Here is a 21,174-nt window from a genome sequence, read left to right as displayed (position 1 = left end):
AACTACTGGGGGTTGAGAAGACCCTTTTTCTGCAGGCCAATTACCCAATAACTGCCTTCTGAGAGATTTTCTTCCTCAGAATCAGCTAGTACTGGCCATTGGTGGAAACGGGATGTGGAACGGGATGGACCATTGCTCTGATTCACTATGATCCTATTTTCAGCCAGCTATTCACATGGGTTGGTCTATGGGGAGATTGACTCTGCTGCAATTGATGCAGCAGGGAGACCCCCTAAATCGATGGCAGAGTGCTCTCCGGTCCACCCCGGTACTCCAGCTCTCCGAGAAGAGAAAGGGAAGTCGATCGGAGAGCGTCTCCCATCAACGCAGTGCAGTGAAGACACCAGGGTAAATCGGCCTAAGCTATGTTGACTCCAGCAGCTGAAGTAGCATAACTTAGGTCGACTTACCCCCATAGTGAAGACAAGCTCTTAGCAAGGACATTCCTGCACTCCCAATGGGAGAGTCATGCTGTTATCATTCTAAACGGCCCTGCATAACAAAGCCACGGAGCCTGCCCTCATTGAAAATCAGTACAAGTAGCATCATGGGCAAAATAGATGCTGGGATGTGCTAATTACCACCACCAATAATGGCTGCTCTTGGAAAACCCACTCTTCCAACCACTCTGTTCTGCAGTCTGTGGGGCTTGGCTTTCATTGCCAAGGTGACACTCATTTTCCTCCTGCGGCTTCCTTGGGGGAAGGCTACAGTTCAGGGCGCCAGAACTGCGGCCTGTGTCCATTCTCTGTTCAGTTTTGTTTTGCTTGGGGGGGTATCATGGAAATTGACATGGGACCTAATTAAACAGTGACAAGCAGAGAGGCATTTCCATGCCATTAATCAGAGCGACTGGCCAGAGGAGCTAACCCAACAATCACTATCAGCCAGGAAATGCCTGGCCTGGAGCTCGCTAGTTGCTATTTATAAACCCTGGCAATGTATTCTGTGTTTTGTTGTTTTTTAAAGAAGAAAATAAAAAATTTCTGTAAAAGCTAATTGATTGTCTGGAAGAGTTATGAACTGGACCACATGTTGCCACGGATACGCTGCTGTTTGCCTGTTGGTCTCCTCCTGTGGGCAGATATTGCCCTTCGACAAGTGAGGAAGGGGTAGGTCTAAGTGGGGAGCCCCAGCTGTGGTTCCCCCCCTCTGAATGCTGCAGAACTGAAGCCTGCAAGGGTTTTGCAGACAGGTTTCCACTGCCCCTTCGCACCAGTGTCACACCTGTGTACCTTTAGCGGGACCCTGCCGCCTTTGAAATTCCCAGCCTATAGGCCATGGGATTTAGGCATCCAGATCTCTTTGAAATCCAGTGAAAGTTGAGTGCCTAATTCCCTTAAGCACCTTTGAAAATCCCATCCCAAGGGCCTGATCTTGCAAATATTTGCTGCCCTGACTACTCTTGCAGTTAGTGGTAATGCCCTGGCTAGTAAGCACTGCCCCCCATGTCATTGGCAGGATTGGGCCTGAGCGGAGAAGTTAGGAGGAGAACAAGCCACTCAAGAGGCCCCTAGGTTTAAAGGGATAGGAGCACAGTAAAAACACTTTCTAGCCCATGTTGCTTGCAGAAGCAACCCATTTGCCAGAAGGAGCTGTATCCGTCAGATCACATAGCACATCAAGGTCTGCGTATCCATCACCTGCTCGCTCCCCCCCCCACCCCCAGCAGCACTCTATGCAGCTTACGGCACCCCGTGCCCTGCAAGCTAAAGAATTGCAGTCCAAAAGTAATCACAGATTCGTCAATTTTTAATCACTTTGGGGAATGGGTTTTAAAGCTGCACTGGAATTTACCACCGTCTTATAGCTCATAAATAATATCATGTCAGATTTCCATGCTAACGCCGTCTGTAGCCCTGGCATGAATTTAAAGTGGCTGCAAGTTTTATGATCGGCCTGGCGTACTTGCCAATAATCGCTATGCATAGGAAAGGAGACTTAGCTTAAGACAAATTTTGTTTCTCTTGCGTGTGAACTGCATGCTGATGGGACACCTGGCGTTAAAGGAATCTGTTAGCGGACTGGGGCTCTTTTCAGAAACTGAGAAACACTCTGTTCTGAACAGAGGCGAAGAGACCGAGCCTAGCAAAAATAAACTGGGGAGCCCTCTGCCGGCCACAGCAATGATGATAACGGGTCCTTCTCTTCTCTGTTCTGCTTATCATAGCAAGGGAGTTTTAAACTGTGGGGAACATTGTTAGTGTAGCTGCTTAATGGAGAGCCCTCCCACGCTGCATGCTTTTGTGTTTAATGGAGGCTAAGGAGTTATGGGACGCTGAATTTTTATTAGCGCTGGCTGTATTGCTGTTCTAAAAGCTGGATCCAAGGTCATGCTGGGGACATAGTCAGGGGAAGCTGCTTCTTAATTTGTGAGGCAAGAACATGCCTGAATTTTGGCAATAAGGAGCTGCAGGAGCAGGCTTAGCTTTAAAGAATTGCTGATGCATTGTTCTAAAATAATTGGACCAAAATCCTAGAGACTGAGACGGTTACATTTTTGGCAGCCATTCAAGTTGGGAATCTGTATTTTGCCTTTGGCTCCTCTCTTTCTGATAGGCCAAGCCAGATGCCTCCCAAGCTGTGGGGCAGATCCAGATCTAAATTTTGCAACCTGACATCATCCATAATAAAAGCGAATGCAATGTGGGACTGAAATCCTTCACATCGGTTGCGTGCCGAGTCAGTGTTCCTTTCCCGTCCTTGTTACTGGTCAGGATCTTAATTTGGGTGTAACAGAAACTTGGCTCCCTCATGCGTATACCCCTCTTTTTGGTTTATCAAGTAACACTGCAGTCCTGCATTGGGAGCATCATAATGCAGCCAAGGGTTGGCCTTTCTGATGTTGCCAAGGCTGCGCTGTCTCATCCCTGAACAGAATGGGCCGGTTACAAGGCAGGGGAGTCTAAGGCCATGTCTACACTGCCACTTATACCGACATAACTTATGTCGCTCCAGGGTGTGAATACGCCATCGCCCTGAGTGACATAACTTACGCCGACCTAAGCGCCAGTGTGGACAGCACTATGTCAGCAGGAGTGTTGCTTGAAGGGACTGGAGTCCTGGCACTGGAACTGGCAATGTTGAGATGAATAGCATCAGTCAGGGCAGGAGCAGAGCCCTTTTAAAAAGAGAGGGGTCCCTTTGGCTTAGGACTTTGGGGGGCGCTTTCCTTCGACAATGCGCACAGCAAGTGGTGTCTGAAAACCTGCAGCCAGCTTGCTCTGAGCATTCCCCCATGGTTGGCATCCCAGCCTAGGAGGGAATCTCCATTCATCAGATCAGCCTTCCTGGTATATTTCTCCTGAGATGAAATCCGCACACACGACAAGCTCATAATTCTCCTGCTGTCTGCCATAAGCCACTGGCTCTTGTTGGGTTGCTTACTGTCAAAAACTTGCCAGTAATATTTGAGAGGTTCTCAAGCACTCCTTAAAATTACACATACAGTAGGTGTGTCTTGTTTCACTCCATAGGTGAAATTTTGCCCTGTGCAGGGGCCAGCATGATGCTTGTGAGCCACTTAAGCCCTGTTTTGAGGGCTAATAGTGCACAAGTCTGGTGCTGTCTCTCACCCTGTGTGTTTCCTACAAAACTTGGCTCTGGCTTACTTACATCATCAGTGCCCTGGGAGCTTGAATAGTCGAAGCAAATGGCAGAGAAGACCCATACAGGAGAAAGGATGGGCTTGTGGTTAAGACATCAGGTTGTCATTCAAGAAATCTGAATTCCGCTCCCGCCTCTGCCACAGACTCCCTGTGTGACTTTGGTCAAGTCCCACGCTGGGCCTCAATTTCCCATCTACAAAATGGGGACAATAATCCGTCCTCTCCTGGGTACTAGAACTGTCAGATCTTTGGGGCAGAGAATGTCTCTTTCTGTGTGTTTGGGCCTAGCCCGGTACAATGGGGATTCGGTCCGGGTTGGAACCTCCAGGTGCTCCTATGTTATGAATAATAAAGAACAGAAGGTCACGTAGTCTTAAGTTCCCTCTAGCGCAGCAGGCTATTAAGGGCCACGCAGGCGCGCAGTCATAGGGGCCTGGATTGGAGAGGAGAGAGGCAAGTCCTCTCTCCCTGGAGCAGCCTGCACCCCAAACCCCTCATCCCTGGCCACACCCCAGAGCCCACACCCCCAGCCAGAGCCCTCACCCTCCACACCCCAACCCTCTGCCCAGCCCTGAGTCCCCTCCCTATACCCTGAACCCCTCATCCCTGGCTCCAGCCGAAGCCCTCATTCCCCCCCAGAGTCCCTAGCCCAGAGTCCCCTTCCTGCACCCTGAACCCCTCATCCCCAGCCCCACCCCAGAGCCCTCACTCTTCAAACCCCTGCCCCAGCCCTCGGTCCCCTCTCTGCACCCCAAACCCTCATCCCTGGCCCCACCCCAGAGCCCTCATCTCCCCCACATACCCCAACCCTCTGCCCCAGCCCTGAGCCCACTCCCATCATTCATCACCTCCATATTGGTACACACAACAAAATTCATTCCACACATGGATGTAAAAAATTAGAGGGAACATTGCCCATAGTCCTTTTCTCTCAGCCAGTAGGATTGTGACCTTTAGGACATTCTCTCCTACTCTACCCTGTCCAGTTTTCAGTGACTCAAGTAATGGGACTTCCTCCTCTTGGGAGACAACTCTTGTGTTGTGGAGTTGTAGACATATGACCACCCTGTCTAGCACCACCCTGTAGGGGATTTTCCATCATGCTGAGGAACATTGAAGTCCTGAAGCTTCTCACAGCATCGCTTGAACAAACTCAGACTGGCCTGTTGCATGGTGAAAGTCCTTCTGGCTCCTTTTTATTAGATAAATATGGTATTAGATGCTTTCTGCACTGAGTATTTGCCTAAAGTGTTCCGTCTCAGAGACGGTTTGGTGAGATTTCTCAGCAATGACGGTTATATTCCCGGATCTGTACTACCCTCCGGACTTTGTGACTTTAAACAGAGCTTTGCAGTAGTAGGTAATGACAGTAAATGTCTTCCCCCACCCCACCCCCCGGCATTGCTGCCCTCTCTGCTGTCTTGTCAAGTTGTCGATCCATTTCAACAAACTTGGTAATTAAAGCTGCTTCTAATCTGCCATGTGCGCGAGCCGGAATAATGCGCCGTGGAAATCTCTTCAAAGAGAGAAGATGGCACACATCAGAGCGGCTGCTGGGTTGGTTGTCGGCGCGGAGGTGCTCCGAGACTTTTTCTCAGCTTAGTATGTGAACGAGGGAGAGAGTCGAAAATGTTTCTTCCCCAAGATCCACCTCTCTGATACTGCAGCTGCTCCACCATAGCCAGGAGGATGGTCTTATGGATCGTAGACAAGCCTGGGAGAACTGGGTTCTAATCCTATGTCTGCTGGATGCTTCCAGCAGGCAATTCCCTTCACTCCTCTGTGCCTCTGTAAGGTTTTGATGCTCCTGGCCCTACCTCGCAGGTTTGTTACAAAGCTTGACTGTCTGTTTCTGAAGGTCCCAGAAGGCAAGGGGGATCTAGAAGTGCTCGCTGATTGTTTCAACTTGACTGGCTCTCGTACTGCCTTGGGATTTTGCCACCAATAACCCTGTCTGCCATTACACCAGCCCCATTACCCTAGGTATGCGATACACAGCAGGATTGTTGGCAGGCCAAACTGGTCCAATAGTGATGGGGACTGAAACAAAATCCCCCTGATCTTTGTGGGGTGGTGACATGAGCAGCCCCAAGTTTAGACAAGACAAGCCTGAACAAGTAACTGCTGAGCGAGCCAAAACAAGTAAATGTTGAAAGAACTAACCATTGTGACTGTGTATAGTAAATAAAGGAGGTAGAAACCAACTAATGTGGATATGTTGGTAGTGAACAAAGTATGCACAAACACCTGAATTGATAAGCCTGCTGTAATGCAATCTGCGCAGCAATTGGTCCTTTCATGCAAGTATAGATGTTGGTAGGTAGGAAAGATGATCTACACTGTGTGGTGTGGGACATGAGTTAGAACTGTGGTATCATCCCTTACACCCCCTGCGTTCGGGCCTTGCCAGCATGTGCAAAGAGCTGTTACTTACCTTATAATGTAACCTGAGTGCCAAGCTGGAGTCCAACCAAGCTTTCTAGAACTGGTTCTAGATAAGCTGAGTGGAAAGATCTCAGGGGAAATCCCATCAGGGGTGTTAAAAATATGAGCACAGATCTGAAGTTTGCACATGGCCTCTCTGTCTATAATGAACTGATCCAGATGCCTCTAGACTTTGGACTTTTTGAGATCTGGATCTGGAGTTCTGTCTCTTCAGCCCATCGCTGATGTATTTTTTTTGTTTTGTTTTATACGTAATCGAAAAACCAATTTGTAGTCCAGACTCCACAAGATCAGTTATAGATATAATTAGGTTTTTTAAAACCCTACTTCATTTATGCTTATGGTGGAGACCTAGGGCTGATCCAGCTCCCATCCAAATCCATAATGCACCTGATTCTGATCTGTGTAGCATTATCCCATTGTAACTCCATTGAACTCAACATAAGTGAGACCCAGAGCTAAACCCACTGATTGCTTTTAAAAGCATCCAAAAAAGTGCAGGCTGAAAAGATTTTTGTTCCCATGTATTTCCCTGCAAATATTTTATGTCATAAACAGCTAAGCATATACTGTATTTCACAGATAATTAAGTGCTAGAGGAGGTACATAGTACTGTGTCCAGGACAGAGCATTTCTGGATGCATATGATACTGTATGTAGTTTTCCTTTAAGGGACATAAGAGTATTACCACACTAGTCGCAACCTAAACTCAACATAATGTTTGATAGAATCACAGAATCGTTCTATTTCATTCGCTCACGCTGGACCATATTTGCATCAACCAATACGCGTTCTGTAGAGACTCTCGTCTTTTCTCCACTGGAACCTTTAGGAAATGTCTGAAGGGTTAAGCTGTTGCCATGAAAAATGGCAATACAACAAAAGTGTGTTTTGTAAAACAAAGTTGGCCCTGCCTGGGTTACCCATCCATGGCCAACCTCTCTGCTTTCCCATTACATTCTCTGGCCAGTGTAACAGCCTTGGGAAGTCTTGTATATCAGTCCCCGCTTGTTTGCCCCAGCATGGGTCCCTATCACACAGCAGTATCATGAAGAGAAAATACCTATGGTTGATGGAGGTCTCATGAAGAGAGTTTCTGTTCGACCTGATGCTGTTCTTTAATCCCTGCAGGCTGGAGAATGCCTGGCAAGGGTGCAATCTCTCCAGCACACGAAGCTGTAAAATTGGAATCTTCTTCTTGGCAACAAAATTAGCTCTCCTGTTTTCTTGCTCTCTCTGTGTGCATGCGCAAGAGATAGGCAGGGTGCTCCCTGTTGCTAAGGTTGCCCGGTGTGTCCTTAGTTCTGGCACTTCCTAACTTTTGAGTCCTTGACTTCGCAACCTTCATAATGTTTTTTTCTGTGTGATAAATACATATATATTGCCTGCAGCTTGTTCAGTGGCACCTCTGCGAGATATTTGTCCTCTGATGTATGCCCTTGGCACTTTTGTGTTTGTTTTTTTTAAGGAGTTTGCTGATCATATCACAGAATCGCTTGTAAAGAAAAAAAAAATTATTTGCCAAATGGTCAGCAGAGCTTCTGCTGTGAGCTCTGCTTGGAACATGATAAATACATTTGTGCATACCGGTCTTCTCTGCAAGCTCAACCAGTCGTGAGATCTATTAAATGATAAGCAGAGATTCTGCTCTCTATGTGTGGGGCGGGGACACTGGAAGACGATAGATCAGTATATGTGTACCAACCCTCTCCCCAAGCTCCATCTGTAGTGAGAGCTGTTCAGCTGTCTCATTTGCCAGACTTGTGACACATGCATTCTGTTTTTAGCACTGTCTGGATGTACTGCTCCCTATGTGCAGGGTCAGAGTCCTAGAGTGATTTGGGTTGGAAAAATACCTTCTCATGGCTCACGTGGGACCCTCCTCCTGCATTGTGGCAGGATGGACTCAACTATTCCTGACTCATCGCTGACGGCATCAGGACTTATCCTTGGATGTTCCCATGATACCACAACCACCATTTGCATCTCATTCCACCTCTTGAACCAGTACCATTATCCATATTTTCCCTTCTATTTAACCTGATTTTCCACTCTGCAACTTGAGCCTTTGGGGGAGAGATCGTCCTTTGGTTCTGTGTTTATGCAGCGCCTAGCACCATGGGGTCCTGCTCCTTCACTGGAGCTCCTGATTGCTACAGTGATGCAAATAATAACCAATGTAGAGGGAACATGTGGTGATTATTAATAAGAAATAATGGCTCCCTGTCCTTTATATAATATATAAATGGAGATTTTACTTATACTGAAGTTGCTCTGTGGAAGGGAGGGCAGGGAGTGGAGACTTCCAGCAATTGCAAGAAGCCAACAGCTGGCTCCTCCACACTCAGCGTGACCTACAGGTAGGTCTCTCACACCATCTCCCAAGCATTGCTGGATTCAGATTCCAGCTCTGACTCATCTCAAGCCTCCTCTGAAGCTGTTCTGCCCTGGAAGAGATCACCAAGGCTTGTAATTATTAGAAGAATAAAAAGATGAGGACTGATTGCTGCTTTCGGCCATCAACACCAAGCGTGGCCAGGAACGGAATTAGAGAAATGTGTGCAGAAGAGAAGTGAGAGGAAACTACTGGCAGTTTGGCTCATTAACTAATATTCCCTGATTTATTGTCATTATTTGGCCTTGTTTTTTCTCTGCTCCATACAGTATTTATAAGGCAAAAAATTCCACCACTGCAAATGAGCATCTAGAAAACAAATAGGGAGAAAATAAGTTGATTTTAATGTAAGCTAAAGCAAAAGTGTGGTGGTGGTGGTTTCTTTGTTTTTCCCTCCCCTCTCCTCCCCCTGCGCGCATTCTCAAGCCAACATGATTTCAAACGGCTGCAGAGTTTTGCAACGTAAACTTTTCGATTTTTATGGCCAGAAGACGTATGAGGTCATCTGATCTGATCTCCTGTATAATAAAGACCACTGAATTTAACCCTGTTGCGCCTCTGAGCCCAATGTCTAAAGCATCAACCAGAAAAGCATCCAGTCTTGCTTTGAAGCCATCAAGAGATGGTGAATCCACCACTTCCCTTGGTAGTTTTGTCCCCATGACTAACCCCCTTCACTGTTCCAAGTGTGTGCCTGATTTCTCATTTGGATTTTTCTGGCTTCAGCTTCCAGCCATTGGTGCTCGTTCTGCCTTTCTCTGCTGTAATGCCTGGTATTTTCTTCCCGGTAAAATATGGGAATTCTGAGTAGGGGACTCATATCAGTGGGGAGAGTTCAAAGTAACAAGACTTGAAAATTGAAACCGTTTGGGCCTTATTTTTGTTGTTCTTGCTCATGCTTAGTTTAGCATTTTGTGCTGCAAATAGTCTCATTGAAAGCAATGGAATAAAGTGACTTAACATATCTAAAGGGGACAGAATCTGGCCCTTTTTAAAATGTATTTCATAAAGTTGCAGAATGTACCAGTGGGTGCTGGGCAAATTCCGAAGAGGTTCAGGGTTAGGTTCGAATAAGAGCCTGGAAATGAGTGTAACAGCACAATGTTGTAGACCAGGCTCATTAACTTGAGCAGAAAAAGCTCAAGTTTTTAGATCCAGATGTCCCAGGTTCAGTCCCTGCAGATGTCTAGGTATACTTACAGGTTTCAGAGTAGCAGCCGTGTTAGTCTGTATTCGCAAAAAGAAAAGCAGGACTTGTGGCACCTTAGAGACTAACCAATTTATTTGAGCATAAGCTTTCGTGAGCTACAGCTCACTTCATCGGATGCATGTAGCTCACGAAAGCTTATGCTCAAATAAATTGGTTAGTCTCTAAGGTGCCACAAGTCCTCCTTTTTAGGTATACTTAGTCCTGTTTCAGCGCAGAGGGATGGGGATGAATCTTGAAGTCTCTTCATAAAGTCAATCATAAAACATTACTATGATTTACTGCAGTAGTGTAGACCAGGCCAATCTAACTTACCCAACTTCGGTTACGTGAATAACGTAACTGAAGTCGATGTAGTTAGATCCACTTACTGAGGTGACGACACTGCACCGTGTCAACGGGAGAGCATCTCCCATCGACTTCCCTTACGCTTCTCGGAGAGGTGGAGTACACAAATCGATGGGAGAGTGCTCTCCCATCGATTTAGCATGTCTTCACCAGCCCCACTAAATCGACACTTACATTGCAGCAGTTTCGATCTACTGGCAAGTGTAGACATGCCCTCAGGAGCATTGTAATGTGAGCATGTTTATATGAACTATCAGAACCCTTGGCTCTGCAATATTAGGCTAGAAGATTCAGGGGCACGAGTTTTCCTGTGAGATTCCTGGCACTTCCTACTTCTGATTAGACTGAAAGTATCACGAGAACCCCCTTTATCATGGAATACCTTTCCGTTTGCACTCTGATCCCGACTTCTCTTTCCACCTGTAATCTGTGGAACAAGCCAAGCCATGTACTTTCTCCAGTATTCTCCTTTTCCAGCTCAGGTGTCTGGGTTTCCTTCCTCCCACCAGGAAGCCACAGCCAGGGCAGCACTACTTCTCTGAGCTGGTACAGGAGGGCTTGGGGAAATGAAGTTAACTGGTGAGAAGTTGGAATTCATTTTCTGCTACTCCCCCATCAGCTTGCTGCATTGTAATTTAACGGGAGGTGGGACGATGAAGAGCCGTAACTACCGCTGGGGTGTTCCAGTGCTGTGAAGGGGTCACGGTGTTTGTACTTTGCATTAGTTTCTGAGCAAGGAGGAAATACCCTGTTTATTTAGGGTCAACCTCCCTGCCCTTTGGTCTCCCTTCCTCAGTTTCTTATTCTGTTTCACTCAGGCACCCCAAATATCCCCTGATCCTCTTCCTTGAGAGATGCTTGATGTGATGTAACTCTATCGGTGACTTTTTTCAATAACAAGCAGAAGGGAGCATTCTGCACAGCACAGGAACATGCCTGCTGGGAAATGCCTTTAGCCTGAAATTTTGGAGATGAAAAATCTCAAATACGTTTTTCCCCACCCCTCTGGTTTTTCTCTGTGATTGGAATTTGAAAATCAGCTGGGTGTGATTATTCCATCCAAACGGTTAGTGCTGCCCTGCTGGCTCAGGTTGAGCTGGGCTTGGAAGGTCTGATGACTAAATTCTGATCTGCATCACACCAACATTGGGTTCAGTGGAACTGCTCTGGATTTATGCCAGCATGGATGAGATCAGAATCTAGCCCCTGGACTATTGTTTCAGATCTTAGTTATTTTCTTTACTTGCAGTTGGCATAGAGATGGAATGCCAAATCCAAACCCCTTCAGACTTTATGGGTGAAACCTTGGCCCCACTGTGAAGCCAGTGGGAGTTTTGCCACTGAGTTCAATGAAACCAGGATTCTACCTTGTGGTTCTAGGGTTAGCTATAAACTTGGCATGGTTTATCTCCACCCTAGAAGGAAACTTGGCATAATCAGTAGAAGAATTTCCTGCCATCCGGCATAGATTGCACTGAATAACACTGAGTTCATGCTTAAAAAATAAAGGCATTGTCTTCTGGCAGACGGGTGCATTTGAAAGACTCCAGAACTGTAAATGATCAGACCAGTTCTTAAAATCTAGTAGGATTAGTCACTACCAACACCACTGTTCCTTTTTTAACTTACAGAGCATTGAAAACTACATTGGTTTTGGTTGTAGGAGACTGGTAACATTTTAGATTAAAAATAACATGGGTCTTTCCTTTTTTAGATCAAACTTAGGCCACAATCTGTCAAAGCATTTCAGCACATCCTTGTCCTAAGCACATGAATAGACTCCCTGAAATAAATTGGGTTAGCCATATGCTTAAGTTCTCTGCTGGATAAGGGCCTTAGTTTCCAACCGTGGAAAGAGGCATTCATAATACCTGGATATGGACTGGTGAATTTACAGATATCCCTAGAGTAGATCAGGCTCTGATTCTATTTGCATCATTCAGCTAACTATGGCAGAGCATCTGTGGCAGTTCCTATTCACGCTAATTATTACAGGGAAATCAGGAGTTGGGAGTCCGTCGTAGAATTGTAGTTGTCCTGTGTTTAAAATAAGCCCAGAGTGTTTTGGAAAGATTGAGTTGTGACTTTCTGAATGTAGAGAAGAGCCCCATTTCTTGTCTCTGACCTTGAGCTGTAACTGTGTTCTTTCATGCAGCCATGAAGGCAGATCGAAAACGTTTGAAAGCAGAGAAGACAGACCTGGTAAGCCAAATGCAACAGCTCTACGCCACACTGGAGAGCCGGGAGGAACAGCTACGTGACTTCATCAGGAACTACGAGCAACACAGAAAAGTAAGCTCCTGCATAGCCAGTCCAGAATTATCAGACACAGATGAATGTGCTATGTTGGGGAAGAGTCAACACAGCTTTTGTAAAGGGAAATCATGCCTCACCAATCTGTTAGAATTCTTTGAGGATGTCAACATGCATGTGGACAAGGATGATCAAACTGATAATCGTGTTCTTGGACTTTCAGAAAGCCTTTGACAAGATCCCATGCCAAAGGCTCTTAAGCAAAGCAAGCAGTCATGGGAGAAGAGAGAAGATCCTCTCATGGATCAGTAACTGGTTAAAAGATAGGAAACAACGGGTAGGACTACATAGTCAATTTTCACAGTTTAGAGAGGTAGATAGCGGGGTCCTCCAAGGATCTGTACTGGGACCAGTGCTGTTTAACATCTTCATAAATGATCTGGGAAAACGGATAAAAAATGAGGTGACAACATTTGCAGATGATACAAAATTACTCAAGACAGTTAAATCCAAAGCTGACTGCAAAGAGCTACAAAGGGATCTCACAAAATTGTGTGACTGAGCAACAAAATGGCAGATGAAATTCAGTGGTAAGTGCAATGTAATGCACATTGGAAAGCATAATCCCAAATACACCTACAAAATGATGGAGTCTAAATTACCTATTACCACTCAAGAAAGAGATCTTAGAGTCATTGTGGATAGTTCTCTGAAAACATCTGCTCAGTGTGCAGCAGCAATAAAAGAAAAGCTAACTGAATATTAGGAACCATTAGGAAAGAGAGAAAAAATAAGACAGAAAATATAATGCCATTATATAAATGCATGGGACACCTACAGCTTGAATACTGTGTGTAGTTCTGGGCACCCTATCTCAAAAATGATATATTAGAATTGGCAAAAACACAGAGAAGGGCAACAAAAATTATTAGGGGTGTGGAACAACTTCCATACAAGTTGAGATTGGGACTGTTTCTATTAGAAAACAGACAACTGAGGGAGGATATGATAGAGAGCTATAAAATAAGGAATGGTGTGGAGAAAGTGAATAAGGAAGGAATAATAAGGAATTATTTCCCCCTTCCCGTCACACAAGAACCAGAGGTCACCCAATGAAATTAATAGGCGACAGATTTAAAACAAACATAAGGAAGGACTTCGTCACACAGTCAACTGTAGACTCATTGCCATGGGATGTTATGACGGCCACAAGTATAACTGGGTTAAAAAAAACAATTGGATAAGTCCATCAATGGCTATTAGTCCAGATGGTTAGGGACACAATCCCATGTTCCGGGTGTCCCTCTGACTTCCAGAAGCTGGGACTGGATAACAGGCTGGATCACTCAATAATTGCTCTGTTGTGTTTGTTTCCTCTGAAGCCTCTAGCTCTGGTCACTGTCAAAGACAGGACACTGAGCTAGACGGACCATTTGTCTGACCCAGTAGGGCCATTCTGGTGTTCTTCGATTTTAGTTGTGTTATACTGTGGCTTCATTTTAGCTCAGACGTCGGTGTTTAACATAGTGTAAGTGATAAACTTTAGCTGTCAAAATGCAAAAATATTGTACATTTCTTAAACACGGCTGCCACATTTAAAGGTTCCTGCTAGAAAAAGCCCCCAGGCAGAGAGGGGTCAGGGTGGGAAATCATCCTCTGTGAGCCTGATTCCACCCTCAGAGTCCTCAGAGATGCCACTCTGCTGCATACTCTCCAGGATGTAAGGGTAAGGAGGTGTGGTCTGTGCATGTACAAACTCCAATCCACCACCAGCCATCACACACACAAACACCCCCTTTCCCCCTAGCTGGTGCAATCTATATCAAGGGAGCAGGCAGTCTGTTGCTGGTAACACTAGGGCTGCAGGATACTTTATCTGCAGATAGGACTCCTTGTTGTATCTGCAAAGTATATGAGCACGCACTTGGGTGCCATCTGCACCAGCAGCCTGTATCACACCACAAAGTCCACCTTCCCATGCTCTTGGGGGCTGCGGATTCCATCTCTCTCACATCCTGCGGACATGCTGATACCATTGGACTCAGTGGAAGCCTTTCCGTTGATATCAGTGGGCTCTGGATTAGGCTCTAAAAGCCATGACATCTGCACTATCCAAAGCAAGGGGCTGATCTCCTGTTGGCTCTCTCTGTACCACAGTCCTACAATGGCTTGTATTGAATCTGTGCACTGGCCTCTCTAAATTGTCCTGAAAACATTACCAGCCCACGCAGAAACTCTTTGATCGTCCCCATTGAAGTCAATGGCAAAAGTCCCATTCACTTCAGTGCTGCAAGATCAAGTCCAAAAATCTACTTGCGTTACTGTGATGAATGATGGTAGTGAAAAGACCTGGAGAGTTTTCACTCCCTGATCAAAAAAAAACTTATCTCAGGTGAGTGAGCAAATAAAATATTGTAAGGCAGCTGGCAATATAACTGTAGAAACTGGAGCACTAGTAAATAAATAAATACAGGAAAAGGCAGGTCAATGAGCAAAGTTAGCAGCATTTGATTTAAGAGTATTGCTCAATCTATATCATGTAACAGATCGGACTGGAAGAAATCACTGAACCAATATGGTGTGCGCTCTTTCTCTCTCCTTGCTCAAGAGAATGAACCTTTACAACTGGTTATTTCAAGGACAGGTTTTATAATTGTCCTTAAAGTTAAGAGCTTGTTAAAAGAACTTACAAACTGCAGTGACTCTAGACTAAGTCGCTCAATAATAAATAACATTTCTCTGAAATGGTTTTCAGCATCTCTGCTCTGTTTGCAAGAGGATATATATATATATAGACAGTTTCCTGTTTTGCTTTTGATTAGGCTGCATAAAGCCATCCGCTCCAATAAACAGCCATGGGAATCAAACATCTGTAATTATTTTTTTCCATGCAAAGAGAGAAAGTTTCTATTTTTAAAGTATCATAACAAAGATCACTCGAATCCAGCTTTCAGCTTTTTCCAAAAGTTGTATTTTTCTTTCCTGCTCATATGAGAAAATCAATGCAATTTAAAAAACCGCAAAGACACGTGAGGGAGGAATGCATGGAGGAAGGCACGTAGGTTGGGGAGAGGCTCTGTGCGCTGATTATTTGCTTGCAAGGATGCTGGAGGTCTTATGTTCTCTGCAGCCCCTCCACCTGCTTCATCCAGACCTGCTGGTAGGATCTTTATGGGAGTCTTGGAGGCAATTCTTCCCTGGGGCCTGTGTTTGCAGAGAACTTAGGACATGTCCTCATTTCCACTCTGTGACAGGCAGCCTGCATATTTTCACCACTGTTTCGCTAGAGAAACGTGGTGTATGAAATAACCCATGAACTGGGGTCTGGGTGACTGACGTCGTCTCCTGTATTCATGGAGGAGGATCAAAGAGTGAGAGAAAAAGCATCCTGCCTCTTTCTTGTGCTTGTTCTCCAAGAGCATCACATGTCATTTCCTTTGAGGCCTGTGGAGAAAAGTTATTGCCACCCTGGTCTCGAGGACCCGCACCCATAGTCTGTAGCAGTGACGTAAGCGGCTTAGGTCTTGTCCACAGTGTGACTGGAAACCGTGCAATAACGAGGCTTGATTATCAGAAGTGTTGAGCATCCAAGACTCAACCTCAAGCTGGGGTCAGTGGGAGCTGAGGGCGTTCAGTGTTTCTGAACATGATTGTGGCTAGCAGCGGTTTTATCCTGTTTTCCCTAATCACCATAGAGGATCCGCTTATTCCGAAAGCTCTGTCGGTCAAACCATGCTATAGACTCTCACAACAGCATGGCTTTCAAACAAGTTGCCCAGGAAAAAGCACTTGTCTGCATGACTGGGGAAACCACGCCCTCGGCAACAGAGTCTGAAGGCCGATGTTAATAGAACAGTTTCATGTGTAGTTTGGGGAAGAGCCAACAATGTTCCATCACAGTGGTTGACGGGTGATGCAAAACATCTGCCAGCTCTTCTCTATAAAAGTGTAGGGCTTCAGCCTTGCTCTGATAACAGCTGGGAGCGTGGAGGGGATTTCAGTGGGAAGCAGGACGGAGGGATGGCATTGCTGATGTTTGAAACGGATACCCTTTCCTTGTGTCCCCCGTATTAATTCAGCACTCTTTGGTCCAGTGCTATATGTGGAAGGACTGGCGCTGTTTGGCTGAGGTCATTAGAATTCTACATATATGCAAAGCTATTTATGTAGATGATTTAACTGGGAATTGGGATGATTTAACTGGGAATTGGTCCTGCTTCGAGCAGGGGGTTGGACTAGATGACCTTCTGGGGTCCCTTCCAACCCTGATATTCTATGATTCTATGATTCCATTGGTGAGGCGAGAACACTTCTGCCTTCATTACATGCAACGTTGGGGGTTTGTTTGTGTTTTCCTGAGCTTGGCCTTGCAGACACTGAAATGATCATTTGACTATGACAACAGGAACTGCTCTCTGAATGTCCCTTTAGCCATCCTGGAAAGGAGAGGGATGCACTGAGGTTTTCAGCAGGGCTAGAATGTAAAAAGAATCAGACTAGCTGCAAAGCATGTCCGCCTGGTCCTGTTTGGTATAAGCCACCACTCCCATGTACTACCACTTAGTCTGAGATTCCCAGGCATTTAGGCACCCAGTTCCCATAGGCAGTTTTGCAAAGTTCAGCCTTTGGGCTCGACCACATGCACAGTGACGTAAGGGGATGTAAGCAGTCCCCTTAGTCCCCGTGCATGGGCTATCTATGTTGCCAGACCCTGCATGGTGTCTGGGGAAGCAGTTGGTGCTGAACTGCTGATCCCACGCGGGTGGGTGGGCAGGGGGCGAAGGGCAGGCACAACCTTGGCTCCACCTTTTCCTCCTCTCTCCAGCTGAGCGGCCATGCAGAAGGAAGTAACCAAGGAAGCACCCAGGAGAAAGGCATTACAGCTTCACACTTCCCTTCCCTGCACCCCCTTTGTCCACTGGGCAAAGTACTCTATGCACTGCCCCCTATGTGGCCTGGGCTGTGAGGTGCCAAATCAGCCCTCAGTGATTTGTTCCCCGGAACGGGCATAGGTGGCACCAAGCTTCATGTCCCTCGACCCGTTCCCGGAGGAGCGGACTCTCAAAACAGCTGGACTTTTCTGCAGCTGCTAATCACTCAGTCACTAAAGCAGTGTCATGGGGAGGGATCCCTGGCAGAATGCAATACCCAGCATGCAAATGCAGCTGCCGTCTAGAGTCCTCTTTTACCAAAAAAATAATGGATTGAAAAGTGAAAAATACAGCCAGCAGGATGCACGGTGCCATTAGCACAATCACGTCAGTGCTGCTTTCGCCTCGCTGAACTAGTTTGCACCGGGCCATGACCACCGTCAAACTAATAACTTCGTCAGCTGGCATTCTGCATCAGCTGGGCTCCCAATCCTGCATGGCCTTGACAGCACAAGCAAGCTGGCTTGTGTGCTTTTTGTATCCAGGTAATTTCCCATCCAGCAGTCTCCTCCCAGGTGGCGCCGGGATCTCTTCTCATTGGCACAGGAACCTGAAGACAGTGTGGTCCAGTGGGCAGGGAACCAGAGTGGAAGTCAGGAGACTACAATTCAATTCCTGTCTCTGCCACAGACTCTCTGTCCTGAACCACATGACCCCACCATGCCTCAGTTTCCCCCCATGTCAAACAGAGATGATGGTACTTTAGCCGCCATTGTAAAGTACATTGAGATCTATGAATGAGAAGGGCTGGAGAAGGCCTGAATATGACTAATCTCCAGAAGCATAACAAAGCTCTCAAACCCAGAAAAGGAGAAGAGCCAGGGTTCCTTGAATCCCACTAGGGACTAGACTGTTGCCACCAAATTTTATGTGGCAGGTGCTCAGATACCACAATAGTAGGCAGGAGAGAAGAACCCAAAGACAGACAGACACAGATTAAAAACACAGAAAACTTCTGTATCTGTAGCAAAGCTGCACACAAAGCAGCTCCCACCTGTATTTTTTTTTTTTTTAATATTCGTTTCCTTGTAGAAACAGGGAATCTTTCATTTTTATTAAGCTCTGTTGGGAGCGATGAAGGAGGGATGGATTTCCTATGAGGCCAGTTCTCATATCACTGTATCCACAGAGGACAGACTAAATGTGCAATTCGGGAGGAGATACCACAGGCTTGTGTCAAACAGTAGAAAATGGTGCGTTTTCAGGACAGCTGGGCTTGTGAACAAGCCTGCCTTCGCTTTAGGTTCTTTGGCACCTGGGGTTAGCACTGGGGATTCTGTCTCAAGCAGCAAACTCCTTGCTTCTCTCCAGTGTTCGTTTCAGTGCTAACGTTCTGGTGAAACGCTGGTACTTCATTATGGCCACCCATGGGCTGCAGTGGAGATCTATTTTGCCCCACGGGCCTGGTCGGTGGCACTCAGATGGTCTCCAGGAGGGGTCTAGTCCAAAGTGTGGTAAAGAGACACAGGCGGTGAAAACCATCTCTTACTTTTGTTTGTTTGCCCTTTAGTTTTTCCGTGTGTTGCTTCTGTCCCTACTTATTACCCCTGACGCAGGCCTGCAGCTTCCTTACAACCCTCCCTATTCACCCCGGCTATAGGCTATGGTAGGAGAAGGTAAGGAAGAGATGAAACAGGAATAGTGAAGAGTTCCTGCTTGTGAAGAGAGGGGTGAAATCCTGGCCCCATTGAAGCCAATAGGAGCTTTGACATTGACTCCCAGTGTGGTCATGATTTTGCCCAGTGTTTCTAATACAGGATAAAACGCTGCCCTGTGTTGCCTAGCATGGATTTCCTGGGGAAGCAAGCTGGGCCTGTTCTCTCATTCTCTGCCTTTGCCCTGGTGTCTTTGCAGGAGAGCGAGGATGCGGTGAAAGCACTTGCAAAAGAAAAGGATCTCTTGGAGCGAGAGAAGTGGGAGCTACGCCGGCAAGCCAAAGAGGCGACAGACCACGCTAGCGCGCTCCGCTCCCAGCTGGACCTGAAAGACAACAGAATGAAGGAACTGGAAGCCGAGCTAGCCATGGTGAGAGCCCTCCCGCCTGCATCGGTAGCTGGAGGCATTTGTTTAGGCTGGTGTGCAGATGGGGCACCTCTACAGTGCAGCTGGGAGGTGTAAATGCCAGCTCAGGAAGATGTTCACCTGCTAGCTAAAAATCATAGAAATGTGGGGCTGGAAGGGACCTCGAGAGGTCATCCAGTCCAGCCTCCTGCACTGAGGCAGGGCCAAGTAGACCATCTGTCAAGGTTCCTCCCCCACTCTGAACTCTAGGGTACAGATGTGGGGACCTGCATGAAAAACCTCCTAAGCTTATCTTTACCAGCTTAGGTCAAAACTTCCCCAAAGTACAAAATATTCCACCCGTTGTCCTTGGACTGGCCGCTACCACCACCAAACTAATACTGGTTACTGGGGAAGAGCTGTTTGGACGCGTCCTTCCCCCCAAAATACTTCCCAAAACCTTGCACCCCACTTCCTGGACAAGGTTTGGTGAAAAGCCTCACCAATTTGCCTAGGTGACTACAGACCCAGACCCTTGGATCTGAGAACAATGAAAAAACATTGTTTTTTTACAAGAAGACTTTTAATAAAAAATAGAAGTAAATAGAAATAAAGAAATCCCCCCTGTAAAATCAGGATGGTAGATATCTTACAGGGTAATTAGATTCAAAAACATAGAGAACCCCTCTAGGCAAAACCTTAAGTTACAAAAAAGATACACAGACAGAAATAGTTATTCTATTCAGCACAATTCTTTTCTCAGCCATTTAAAGAAATCATAATCTGACACATACCTAGCTAGATTACTTACTAAAAGTTCTAAGACTCCATTCCTGGTCTATCCCCGGCAAAGACCCAGCACACAGACAGACACAGACCCTTTGTTTCTCTCCCTCCTCCCAGCTTTTGAAAGTATCTTGTCTCCTCATTGGTCATTTTGGTCAGGTGCCAGCGAGGTTACCTTTAGCTTCTTAACCCTTTACAGGTGAGAGGAGCTTTCCCCTGGCCAGGAGGGATTTCAAAGGGGTTTACCCTTCCCTTGATATTTATGACACCATCCCTGACAGGTGTTTGTCCAGCCTGTTCTTAAAAACCCCCAAAGATGGGGATTTCATACCCTCCCTTGGAAGCCTGTTCCAGGGCATAGCTAGCCTTATAGTGAGAGAGTTTTTCCCAATATCCAACCTCAATCCCTTGCTGCACTAAGCAGCAGCTCAGGCTAGCTACCCATATACCATACTATCTGAGATCCTAGGGACATCCTTGAGCATCTAAGCCCAAGCAGAGCTAGTGTGTACAGGTACCCACTCTGGGAATTGCAGCTCCGAGCTGCAGTGGAGACATACCCTAGAAAACCCCAGCCAGTCCAGAGTCTCTGCCGTTACCATGAATTCTGTAGGGTTTGCTTTTGGTCTGATTTGCTGTGACAGCCCCTGCCCGGTGGACATCTCCTGGCTGGACACTTTCACCTGAGCAGATGGTCGTATGTTTCTGGTCCAGCAAACCTAGACAGGCAGCCTTTCAAACCACCCTGGAAAGACACTGCGGTTCAGACTCTACAGTCATCCCAGAACCCTTGGCGATTCCCCCAGCACTTGTTATTTGGGGCCTTTGTGCCGTAGCAGCCTGTGATGGGAACTCTGTTTCCCAGCTGTTCAACAACCTGCAGCTTTCCCTGCACGCTGCAAAGCATGACTAGGCTGCGGAAGCACACTTGAAACCAACGTTGACCTGCTTGGGTGATCAATGATCTCATTTCATTAAGGGGGTTGCAATACCGACCAAAGATACGATTCCCACATAAGGACCCTAATTGCCTTCCAAAGCTTGCCAGGAAAAGCAAAAACAAAACAATCTCTTTGGAACCATTTTGTTTGTCTGGCTTCTCTGCAGAACGACATGGTGCTGGAAGCCTAAGGTGAATGTCATTGAAAGCAGGCACCCTTCTTACTTGTGTGTCTGTGACTCCTCAGCTGTAAGCTTCC

At 46.4% G+C, this 21,174-nt stretch overlaps 1 protein-coding gene across 5 annotated transcripts in view; it reads left to right on the top strand.

The window, feature by feature from the left end:
- The window catches only part of KAZN (kazrin, periplakin interacting protein), a 738,190-nt gene that overhangs the window by 646,944 nt on the left and 70,072 nt on the right, over positions 1-21,174 (top strand). For all 5 annotated transcript variants that reach the window (XM_048825097.2, XM_048825098.2, XM_048825099.2 and 2 more), the window contains 2 exons: positions 12,160-12,296; positions 19,043-19,213. In XM_048825097.2, coding sequence (XP_048681054.1) covers positions 12,160-12,296; positions 19,043-19,213 — 308 coding nt within the window. The remainder of the gene's footprint in view (positions 1-12,159; positions 12,297-19,042; positions 19,214-21,174) is intronic.

Source organism: Caretta caretta, chromosome 18 (genome assembly GCF_965140235.1).
Source record: "Caretta caretta isolate rCarCar2 chromosome 18, rCarCar1.hap1, whole genome shotgun sequence".
NCBI classification, from domain to species: Eukaryota; Metazoa; Chordata; order Testudines; family Cheloniidae; genus Caretta; species Caretta caretta.
This window is presented reverse-complemented; position numbering and strand designations above follow the sequence as displayed.